This window comes from Platichthys flesus, chromosome 24 (assembly GCF_949316205.1).
Source record: "Platichthys flesus chromosome 24, fPlaFle2.1, whole genome shotgun sequence".
Classification (NCBI taxonomy): Eukaryota; Metazoa; Chordata; class Actinopteri; order Pleuronectiformes; family Pleuronectidae; genus Platichthys; species Platichthys flesus.
The window spans coordinates 14,906,858-14,918,647 of record NC_084968.1 but is presented as its reverse complement, the minus strand read 5'-3'; the positions used below and the strand labels follow the sequence as shown (position 1 = coordinate 14,918,647).

General features: G+C 45.0%; 1 protein-coding gene across 2 annotated transcripts; it reads left to right on the top strand.

Moving 5' to 3' along the window:
• The first annotated feature begins 446 nt into the window (after nucleotides 1-446).
• Nucleotides 447-10,069, top strand: LOC133949564 (protein mono-ADP-ribosyltransferase PARP14-like). 2 transcript variants are annotated; one of them, XM_062383476.1, is made up of 15 exons: nucleotides 447-681; nucleotides 2,235-2,374; nucleotides 2,532-4,646; nucleotides 4,749-4,985; nucleotides 5,079-5,303; nucleotides 5,434-5,500; nucleotides 5,732-5,875; nucleotides 6,012-6,071; nucleotides 6,510-6,686; nucleotides 7,087-7,225; nucleotides 7,309-7,364; nucleotides 7,588-8,295; nucleotides 8,571-8,704; nucleotides 8,787-8,970; nucleotides 9,170-10,069. In XM_062383476.1, the coding sequence occupies exons 1-15, from the start codon at nucleotides 504-506 to the stop codon at nucleotides 9,448-9,450; spliced, it is 4,845 nt and encodes a 1,614-aa protein (XP_062239460.1). In that variant the 5' UTR covers nucleotides 447-503; the 3' UTR covers nucleotides 9,451-10,069. The 2 variants fall into 2 exon arrangements, with proteins under 2 accessions (XP_062239460.1, XP_062239459.1); XM_062383475.1 differs by having other exon boundaries at nucleotides 2,529-4,646.
• The last annotated feature ends 1,721 nt before the right edge of the window (nucleotides 10,070-11,790 follow it).

Below are 11,790 nucleotides of genomic sequence, written 5' to 3'. Positions count from 1 at the left end.
CTTTAAAATTCATCCAAATATGTATATTGGGCCACTTTTGCAGGTTTGCACTAAAATTTTCTCAGTTATTCTACAGTAAAAATACACAAAAATGTATCTCAGCATATTCAGAGACAGCATGAACCGGAATCCACTCGAAGTAGCTTATAACCTCTTAAGGCATTTTTTTAATCAGCATCCAAATATGGTTTCTTTAGGAATGCATTGGTCCCTTTTTAAAGACTTGCCCTTCCATTTGCAGTAAAAATACATAATTTACATGAACAGATACTTCATGAAGATAAACCAAAAATCAAATGAGAGACTTTAACTAAAATATAGTTGTCTTTTCGTTCTTTTTAGGCGCTCACACTATCTATACGGCTTTACCGTATGAGGCGCTAATAGACGCGCAACAACAACACAAGAGGCGGCTGGCTGCCCAGATCACGGCTCACTTATCTGCAGTACGAGGCAGCAGCGCACCTTCTCTCTCGCAAACCCCCCCCAGCGCGTGTTCCTCGATGGAGGTCCCTGAGCAGTTCCCGGTGTTCTTCTCGGTTCCCTCCGGTGCGGACGCGGAGCAGCTTCGGCGGATTCGAACCTATTTCCAGATCCGCCGCAGGTCCGGTGGAGGAGAGTGCGGCTCGGTCACGCACCTCGGAGACAACGTGCACTGCGTGCGGTTCCGTGAGCGAGAAGGTGAGTCAAGAGCCAGACCTTTAATCCTAACCCTTAACCCTAACCCTAACCCAACAGACTGAGACCTGGACCGGGTCTCAGTTTGTTGGACCGGAGCGTGTCGGTGAAAGTGAAAGTGAACCTGCACCAGAATCCCTCTGTCGTCCATTTCTTTATCTCTAACTCATTTTCTAATCAATAAACTCTTTGGCTCACACATCAGAACAACTTGACTGCGGTTCTGAACCCCCCCCCCCACATGAGTTTCTGTGCAGAAACTGTCAAATTGAACATGTCCACTTTACTTTCACTTTCACATTGAGTTCAAGCTGCTGCTCAAACGGTACAAGTTGGAATCTGGACATAAGTTACTGATGCAGAAATGTTGTGTTGTGAATCCTAATTCATAACAATCCATTTACGATCCGTTCTCCTGCTCTAAAGCGACAGAACAGTACGTCACAGTCACAACACGGAAGAGGGTGGACCGGGTGTGGCTGGGGCCTAAAGTCCAACTCAGGGTTCTGCTGCTCAGGGACTTTCTGCTTTGACTCCTTTTACAGAACTGTTGAGTTTCAATTTTTACAGTCCCACTCTACTAACGAGGAACAAGACAACTTCTCCTACAGTATTGTCACACTTTAATGCTCAGAGCATGATGCATAGGTTAGTTTGTAATATGCCCCCCCCCCCCCCATAGGAAGCAGCTCTTTGTCTGGTTGTTGCAAAGTCAAAGGTCAGGATCTTCTGATGACATGAAAACAACAACGCCTGAGTTAAAGCAATCAGGAAATTAACAGGAACAAGTGTTGTGTTAGCTTGTTTGAATAAGTGCTACCCAATAAGGTTATGAATATGATTATTACTCCGTGTTGGACCTGCAGCTGCTCCGTCTCTTTTCAGGCTTTGTCTCATGTCTTGTTTTCTCCTCAAGTCCTCTCTGTGTCCCTCTTCTTTCCTTTGTGGCAGTTTAGTGTCTCATTGTGAGTATTTTGTTGTCTCTTCGTTGTCTTGGTTGTCATTTTGAACTTTAATGTGATTTAGTATTCACTTCACACAGCTTCCTGTTAGCACAGATCAACATTGGGCCTCATTCAGGCTGAACTGGAAATATGTGTATGTGTCCTGTCACCATGTTTGTTGTTGTCAGCAACTCTCCACTCAGCGGCGCCCTCTAGTGTATCTCTTGCTGAACAGCCATACTAACATAAAGGACGCTCCTCTGCACAGATATGCTGATCCTCACTGCAGCTCACTGTACTGTAATGGTTCCCAGTGGGCCCCTGAACCTCTTGAGTCTCTGTATCTGTAACTGTTTCTTCAAGTTCCATTAAAAATACATTTTTAGCACTAAGTTATACACAGTTACAGTCAAGTGTATATATAAGGCACATGTTAAACAACCAAAGTCTGGGAAACTGTTCCAAAGCTTTGCATCAGCAACAGAAAACACACAACCACCTCCACCTGTGAGCCTGGACTAAGGGAACACCAGTGTTTACTGGTTTGTCATGTACGGATTTGACATTTACATGTTGTCCCTAATAAGTAGTGTTCCCTTTTTTTTGTCTCAGCTCAGCAAAGAGTCCTGCAGACATGTGAACATGTGTTGGAGTTCGCAGGTGGCTCTCTGGTGCTGACTGTCCGGGACAGAATCGAACCTCCGGGCTCTTCTCCCATCGCTGCCTCGGATCATGGCCCGACGTCATCACAGGTGAGAGTTGAAAACCTTCCAATGGGGTCAACGTGATGCAGTGAAGATCAACAGGATCATAATTGATTATTGCAGGAGTTTTCTTTTAGACTTTATTAGTTTGGGATAAATGTTCCTTATGAACTGACAACCCACTGTGCACTTTTCCCTAAAGCAGAAACAGCCTGTTCCTGCCTCCAGCCTGCCACCAAGTGGTGAAGAGTGTGATCTACAGCCTGATACCTACCTCCTTCGTTATCTGAAGGAATGTCCACAGGCGTGGAACGAGCTGGAGACGGAACTTGCCTCTATGGACTGCACTGCTCAGCTGTTCCCAGAAGAGGGCAGGCTAACAGTCAGGAGATCAGCTCAACCTGGTGCTGGAGCTGAAAGTAGAAGTTTGAAGGCTCAGTTAGACAAACTCTTACAGGGCTACCTCTGCCACTTTGAGTTTGACCCTCTCAAAGTCAAAGCTCTGCTTCGGTCTCGTCAGGCTGCAGATGATGTGAGGGAGTACCCTGATATCGGGATGGTGGTTGTGGTTGGAAAGCATTCACAGGTTAACGCCAGATTGATGGATGTTGAGGAAGTGACGGTTCAAGGTCGATCTGGTGAGAAGCAAACCAGCATCCGTCGACTGGGTGAGGCTAAACTCCGCCTCCTCTGGAGAGAGATGGAGGAGGGCTTGGGAAAACGTTTTCCAGGAGTTCAGGTCACACGGAGAGATGCAGGTCAGGTAGCTCTAGAAGGTTCTTTGAAGGATGTTGTTGAGGCTGGAGAGTGGATCTCTGGTAAAGAGAACCTGGTGGTAGAAAGGAGAGTTTCTAACATGAGCACCCATCTTCTGGCCTTCGTACGGAAGGCTTATGGAGCTCCAGGGGCGCTGCAGGACTTCCTAGGGGTTGGTGACGAGGTGGAAATAGAGCTACGAGACACAGAGCTTTGTTTCCTCTCCCTCTCACCTGATAAACTGGACGACCAAGCCAATAAAATGCAAGAAAAGTTCAAGGAACTCAAGATTGACCTTCCTAATAGCTCAGCTGTTCCAACTGAACTTCGGGAAAAGCTCAAGTCCAAAACATCTGAGATGAACCAGGGGCAGCTAAGGGCTCAGGCAGTGTTTTATGCAGACAGCACAGTGTGCCTACTAGGTCACACCAAAGAAGTTGAGGAGTTGAATGAAACTGTCAATCAGTATATTTTGGACCAGTCGAGCATAGAAGGCAAAGTGAGTCTTCGTTTTCCAGAGTTAGTGCAACTGTTACCAGAACTGCTACAGCTGCATTCGTTTGACCTTTCGGGGGTCACCCTCCATCCTTTAACTTCGGCCTCTGTGCCCATGGTGGCGCTTGAAGGTCCATCCAGCAAAGTGACCGAGGTAAGGAACAGGCTTGGTCCATTTCTCAGCTCCCTTGTTCAGCGCATAGTCTCCTTCAACCTGCCAGGCGCTCTGAGGTATTTTGAAAGTCCCTCTGGAAGAGAGAACATTTCACGTGTTGCTCTTTCTCAGAAGTGTCTCATAAAGCTTCAGGTCCAACCTCACATGACACTGAACTTGGAATCTGGTGCAGGGTTGAGCGATGGAGGGACAATAGTTGCAAGCTACAACATGTGTGATGGCCTCCAGGTTGTGGTGTGTCAGGGTGACATCACTAAAGTAGTTGCTGATGCCCTGGTTAACGCTGCCAATGCAGATCTGGAGCACTCCGGTGGTGTTGCTGCTGCACTGAGTTCAGCAGGTGGTCCTGAAGTACAAAGGGAGAGTAAGACCTTAGCAAAGCAGATCTGGAAAGTTCATACAGGTGACGTGGTGGTGACCACAGGGGGGAACTTGCCGTGCAAGAAGCTGCTGCATGCTGTTGGACCTGTATTTGGAAAAGTTGGTGGCAGAGAAAGGTCCTTGCTGGAAAAAACTGTCCAGTCTGCTCTGAATATGGCAGAGAGGATGGAGCTCAGGTCCGTAGCCATGCCCTGTATCAGCTCGGGTGTGTTTGGGGTTCCTGTGAACGTGTGCTCTGAGGCCATCGTGACGGCTGTGAGAGAGTTCTGCACTCAGGGAGGACGAAGTCTGAGAACAGTCATCCTCATAGATAACAGAGCCGAGGTGGTGAGGGCCTTGCAGGAAGCATGTGACAGGCTCTTCCCAGGGAGAAGTACCGGAAACAGTCCACCTCGTGATGTGAGCTTCCAGACAGACGCTGCAGGAGGAGACAGGACAAGAGGAGCCACTGCTGGAGCTCCTGGAGACAATGTCCATGTGGAGGTTGTTCAGGGAACCATCGAGACCCAGCAGGTGAGACACGTTGCTCCGATGTTGATGCATCAAGTACTTCTCAGGATTATGGTGAAGATTATTTAGATGTTAACTGAAATAAAACTTGATGATGTTTCACAGGTGGATGTCTTGGTGTCTCCTATGGTTGGACACGATCCTCTCTCTACCCGCATTGGGAACATCTTGCTCAATGTGGTCGGACCTCAGCTGGTTACAAAGTTTTCTCAAAATGCAGGAGGAGCAACGATACCTGGTGCCATCGTCCTGCTGGAGGGATTGTCTGCACCGGGGTGTAAAGACGTGATCTTCCTTCACCTTCTCCCCTGGGATAATAACCAAAATGGAACTGCAGTCCAGGTCACTTTCTTCTTCTTCTTCTGTAGCCACGTGCACATGTTTTGAATCACAGATTATCCTTAAACTAATCTGGACCGTGCTTGAATCTTCCAGGTTCTGAGACAAGGCATCAGAAAAGTTCTGGCCTCCTGTGAGGATAAAGGTTTTCACTCAGTGGCCCTCCCCGTCCTCGGGACCGGTGTTCTCCTGCGCTTTCCTCACTCCGTGGCATCCAGGACTCTTCTGGAGGAGGTCCTTGTTTTTCAACAGAGCCGAGCCAGCAGATCAGCTTTCCTGGTCCGTGTTGTCATTCACCCCGGGGACAAAGAATCAAGCAAGGTAAAGGAAATTCACTGCATGCAGGTTCATGGTCTGTGTGATGGAGGAGAAGGCTGATGCTGTCAATGCACAGTGCTATTGTCATTTATTCACTGTCTCCTGGAACGTGACCTTTGACTCGTCTCTTCAGGCGTTCCAATCGGCTCAGGAAACTGTGCACGTCAGAGGATTCAGAAATGGTTCTAATCCAGATCAAGGTTTGTGTGAACAGCTTCTTTTCAGGTTGAGCAAGTCTGTGGTTAACTTTATGTGAACATCCAGGAAGTGCTTTCAAATCTGATGGAAACATTCACTTGTGCTCAGATGAACTGATTAGAGTTTGAATTAGTTTTCTTCAAAACATTTCTCGGACATTTGATTCATGATAAATTGTTATTACTTCTAAATTTATTAAAAATGTGAAACCCTAATCGTGTTTTTTTCTTTAGCTTCCTTTTACCGAAAAGTCTCTGGGACTAATGATGAGGTCACAGCCATGGTGGGTGGAGTCAAGCTTCAGATGGTCCTGGGCGACATCGTGACAGGGGGCACTGATGTCATCGTCAACACAACAGACTTCAAAACTCATTCGGGTACAAACCAACTGTTTTGATTGCGATATGTATATATACATATATATACAGTATATATATATATATATATATATATATATATATCTGTACACCTGTGTCATGTGATTGATTCTAACTGTATTCACGCTCTTCACAGGTGTCTCCAGAGCGATTCTGTCTGCAGCAGGGCAGCAGGTTCAAGCACAGTTAGCACAAGGTAAGCCTGAGGGAGGGACTTACTATTATTGTAAACAAGTGTTTAAGTAAGTATCATTTCAGATTAGAAGCTACAGGTACAAATCATTTAAGCTTTCAATCCCAGCCACTGTTCTGTTCAAATAAACCATTTAATTTATGTAGAACTTTTCAAGCTTTCCAAAGAAAAGAGGGTAGAAAATAAAATAAGAAAATGACAGCATTTATATCAAGAGAACCACACACTGTCCATATATTACTAGATTGATGTATATCGTTATGAATCAAAAATATAAAATCATTTATTAAAGACAATTCTAAAAAATCATTTCATAGATATGGAATAGGTTCTGTACTTACATGACATGTATATGTTCATTCTCAGTTTGCACACTCAAATAAATGAGTAAGACCAATTGTAGCTCCTGTGACCTGATGTTGCATTTGTTGTTTTTCCCAGTGGGCATTCCTGCCGACCACATGTGCACCACCGGACCCGGAATGCTTGGTTGCAGAGAAATCATCCATGCTAGTTTCAGGAGTGACCCTCAGTGGATTCAGAAGAACTGCAAGAAGATCCTGAAGCAGTGTGAGAGCAAAGGCTACAGCTCAGTGTCCTTCCCAGCCATCAACACTGGTTTGTACAACACACATGTGGGTGCATGAGTGTCTGTCTGCACACGTTAGATTTAAAGAAAAACACTTTGTAAATCACTCAACATACAAGATTAGTGAAGTTAAAATAAGGTAAAAACAGCCAGTGGCCGGAGGCAAGATATTCAGCTATCTGTTGAATCAACTCATTTGATGAGACTGAAATCACACTTGCTTGAAGGAGGCATACAGCTGCAGGCTGATTTTTCCTGTAAATGTAAAATGATAAATAAGAAAATACACTGAAAAGACCTGTCCAATTAGAAACGATGCATTCGAAGGTAGAGAATCAGCTCGATGACCAAAACAAAGGTCCCCACCTGTCACTGCTGCAATGTAAGTGTCATCATTAAATGTCAACCGTTGTGTTCACGCCACATCAGGCGTGGCTGGTCTGGACTCGGGCCGAGCCTGTAAAGCCATGCTGGACGGCATGGCGTCAGCTGTTAGGGACTTGAAACTGACTTCACTGTCCCTCATCCGCATCGTGGTCCTGCAGCAGCCGGTCTTCCAGGTGTTCAGGTCAGAAAGGACTCGTCTGCGAGCAGCAGCCAGAATCAGAAGGCCACGTGTTCTAGATTGTAATAAAGTCTCTTGCTTTGCAGATCAGAGCTGGCGAGTCGCTTTGGAAAACCGGCTCCTTCCCGCCCCAGCCTGAAAGGTTTGTTTACATTTACACTGCCGGAAAATAACACAATTTGTTCTTCTTTATCATAAGTTCTCATGTTTTAAATAAGAACATAAGACATGTTTGTGGATGGAGAAACTTTGGCTCATGGAAACTTAATTGATTATTAATATTCTCAACAATAATTCCCATGAAGTTGAATATTGATGCTGATACTATGTGATGAGTTTCTCTCTTTTGTGTTTATTTCATTTAGAAAAAGCTAAACAGATTTTCAAGAAGATACTGGAGAAAAGTTCAAGAGCTTCCTCATCTTCAGCACAACAAGGGAAACCCATCTCGTCCCAGCCTCAGCCGGCCGTGCTCAGTGTGATCTGCTGCGGTCCAGACATCATGGACGCCATCAAGACAGATCTGGAGGGCCACCTGCACAAGCAGCTGATAGAGAGAGAGGTCAAGATGCAGGACTTTGCCTCGCTCGATGACATGGAGCTGGAGGCCGTGCTAACGAAGGTCAGAGGCTTCGGAATAAGTCTGGAATCGAGGAGACGTCAAAGTTCAGAGAGCTCGAGATCAGGAGTCCCAACGAGAGCTGGGGCCAGAGATCGGTCAGCGGCGGCAGAGGAGATGTACGTGCTGCGAGGCCTGAAGGAGGATGTGCTGAGCACCACGGAGCTGATAAACAGAGCGATACAGGAGGCGCTGTCCAAAGACCGCCAGGACGAGAAGGAGGCAATGACGGCTTATCATGTGCAGTGGTTGATTCAGGACGCAGAGGAAGAGTGGCAGGAGCTGAGCCTGCATGAAAACTTTCTGCTGGAGGACGCTTTCCTCAACAAGCGAGCGTCGGCAGAAGTGACGGCACGAGACGCCACAGCGCTGAGGGTGAACCTGTCGGCACTGGAGGCCGTGAACCAGCAAACCGGGCAGAGGTTCAAAGTGAAAAGGAGCGAGACCGGGACAAGTACGTCACATTTGTTAGATTTCAGATTTAAAATCGTAATGTGATTGGTTGTAATGTGAAAAACAGTGCAACTTGTAATTCACATGATTAATGGTGTAAAAGAAAAAACATTTTTAGAGTCATGTCTTCATGTCTACATCGGCCGATCATAGTTTTATTCCCTAATGTCGGCACTAGCCTCAAGAAATCAGTCGGGTGTTAGCTGAAAGAATCCTGATTAATCCACAACCGGTGAGTACCATGCAGAGACACTAACTGTGTGATTTGTACTTTAGCCCTGGAGTTACCAACAAACTGGGAACCGATGAATGAAGACGTCTTTAAAAAGGTGGAGCTGAACCCGACCTCACACGAGTATCAGGTGGTCGCACAGGGTTTCCTCAAAACGGCTAAATACACCATTCGAAAGGTGAGCAGGTCAACACAGGCGCACGTGTCTCGTAGGTTTCAGGTGAACACAAGAAATGATTTTGTTTGTTTTCTGATCCCAGATCGAGCGCGTGCAGAACCTCTACCTGTGGCAGGCGTTCTCTGTGTGTAGGCAGCGGATCTTTTCTAAGAACGGCAGAGATGAACAACAACTGGGAGAGAGGTCGCTCTATCACGGCACCTCCGCGGAGTCATGTGACTGCATCGAAAAGGACCGATTCGACAGGAACTACGCAGGAAGACATGGTGAGGGGGGGGTTGTGATGTTGTGTCATAAGGGAAAAGTCACGAATGAGCATCAAAATATTCTTTGGTGTTAATTATTACAGGTCCGACAGTAACATAGACTGTAATTGCTAATCGATTTGTCAGCCTCTTGGCAGGAAACAGAAATGTCGACTTGTTGCTGTTGACATCCATCTTTCCTTATGTAATTCTACCACAGCAACCCGGTTTGGGAAAGGAGTTTACTTTGCTGTCAACGCGGAGTATTCGGCCAAGAACTTCTGCCCACGGGACCCATCCGGCCTGGGGCGGCTGTACGTCGCCCGGGTCCTCACCGGCCGATACACTGTCGGCAATCCGAAGCTGAACGCCCCCCCTCCTCGTGGCACTGACCCCACGGACTGCTTCGACAGCTTGGTGGACAACCAGCAGACTCCCACCATGTTTGTAGTCTTCCACGACGACCAGGCCTACCCAGAATACCTCATCACCTTCAGCTGAGGGCCGGCGTTGTCAGAGCAGTGAGTCTCGGTTCAGACGGGATTGTTGTGTTTGTGTTTAGGAACGTAGAAGCAGTGTAGCAGAGGCAGAGTATAACAACAACACTGCAACAGATTCTAAACAAAAAGACAAAGTGGTGCTGTGCTACAGAGACCATCCATTACTTCAGTGTAATAACTTTTACATTTATATAATGATAATACTTTACACGTCAGTTTGTTTCATCTGTTTTAAAGCAACACTTCTCTACCTGAAAGCAGCAGCTTGGTGAAAGTGAGTCTGGTGTGTGAGTGTGAACAAGAGAGAGTTTCCTCCTTCACAACCAGCTGCAGCTGCAGAGTGAAGCTGAACTGAGATCAGTTAAAAACGCTCTGAGGTTATTAAAAACCAGAGTTTATCTCCAATATTCAGCAGGAAACTGTAAAAAAAAAAAGGTGTAAAATGTATTTGTAATGATGAAGAATTTGTGATCCAAGTAATTTCTGATATTATATATGTAAACAGGATTGAAACAATACAATGAGTTTCTATGCTTTTAAGAATCACACAAGCGTTAAAGTAAGTGTATGATCTTTATTGAACAATGTCAATAAACAAGGTAATAAAATCAATAACAAGATTTTTAACTGAGATTTTTATTTCTGTGGCACATTCTTGGGGCATCAGAGAATGATGAATATCAAGTAAATGATATTTTACTTGATATTTTAATAAACATGCATAAGGCTATGGATTATTAATAGGAGTCATTTTTTCTTAACACATTTCAACTATTTCTCACAGAATAAAGCATGAATCTAGATTTAGTTTCAAACCCTTTCAGACTTTGTGGACTGATATCGATGAATGTTTGCATTTTGTTGCACATCCAAATGAAAATCTAGGGCTTTTAATCATTTATTTTCATACTTTGATCGATCCTCTGAAAAGACTTGCATCTCCATTTGCTTCCTTGATAAACTTCACACTGCTGTGGTTGTCGAGGTCCAGTGGAAACTGAATCTCTGTGACCCTGCAGCTATAAATAACTGTTTGTGCAGTGAGGGTAATTGTGTCCGGGCGAGAGAGAAGAGTTGAAGTAGCATGAGAGAAAGATCGGGGAAGGGAGAGAAAGCAAATATGTAAATCAGTAGTAAGTGAGTAGTATGTCAGCTTTTATAAGTACCACAGATCAAATCTCCTTCCTGAGATCAGTGGTAATATAAAATTCTTTGGAATCAGAATTAGAATTAAAGGGGACATATTATGCCCATTTCACCACAGTTGATATGGTTCCTTGGGGTCTTAATGAAATGTCTGTAACATTTTTTGGTAAAAATACCCCAAGGATCATTTAAAACAGCACCTTTTTACTCTGTCTAAAACAGACCTCCTCAGATCAAGCTGTTTTGAGGGCCCCGCCCCCCTCTCACCCCGCCCCCATCTTACCCCACCCCCTTCACCCCTCTCATCCCTCCCCCTTCTCACCCCTCCCCCCTCTCATGGAGGTGTAGGACATGTGTTTGAATGTGTTCTCACTACAGAATGCATTCAACATCTATAGGGCCGATTATGGGCCTTTATGTCTAAAAGGAATAGAGCAGTAAGTTTTTTTTTTTTATGCATGAGATATCAGTCATTTCTGCAATAAAATTATGACTAAAATACATAAATTACTCTTCCCTCTGTATTACTTTGCTAACTGCTCATCTTACACGTGTCAATTGTTGACATGTTACATATCAAACATTAAAAACACAACTGTTTCTATAAACTTTTATTGTCAGAAAGATTGCTAGAAAGAATGCCACATAGCTTTTTAATCATAGTTATTAAATGTACTGGCTTGGACAGAGGTAATAAATACAAAAAATACCAAGTATAATAAATTCATTCATTACAAAAATACAATTTGTGCCATCAGTAGCCAAACTGTAAACAAAGGAACACTTTATATTTGTGTGTCACCTTTTATTCTCTAAATACAATGTGAACTTTGCTCAGCCGTTACAGGGATTTGGCGTACAGAAGCTTTGTGAGCTGGTGTTGGGGCCCTCTGGGCCGGAGAATCAGGGTGGTCCTGCCCTCCTGCTCGGTGCTCCAGATACACAGAGTGTTCCCTGATGCTCAGGGAAGTTATACAGGGTTCAGACCTGCCCTTGATTGAACCTCGACACATAGCTGGCTATAACTTCCTGCTTGTCAGGTTTCTCATACTTGGCAGAGAGATCCTCAGGTTTTGAGATCTTCAGCACCTCATTCACATATGGGGCCGGGTCCTGAAAACCTCATGAAAGATGAGGTCCAACAGGTTATCCATGTTATCTGTAATACAAATTGAGGGTAAAAGTTGGACATTTT

Excerpts from the sequence above, each read along its gene's own strand:
- LOC133949564 (XM_062383475.1), top strand. The coding sequence starts at position 504 with ATGGAGGTCCCTGAGCAGTTCCCGGTGTTCTTCTCGGTTCCCTCCGGT. Across the intron at positions 682-2,234 it reads GCGGTTCCGTGAGCGAGAAG|CTCAGCAAAGAGTCCTGCAG; the intron begins GTGAGTCAAGAG and ends TTTTTGTCTCAG. Across the intron at positions 7,226-7,308 it reads CCGGTCTTCCAGGTGTTCAG|ATCAGAGCTGGCGAGTCGCT; the intron begins GTCAGAAAGGAC and ends CTTGCTTTGCAG.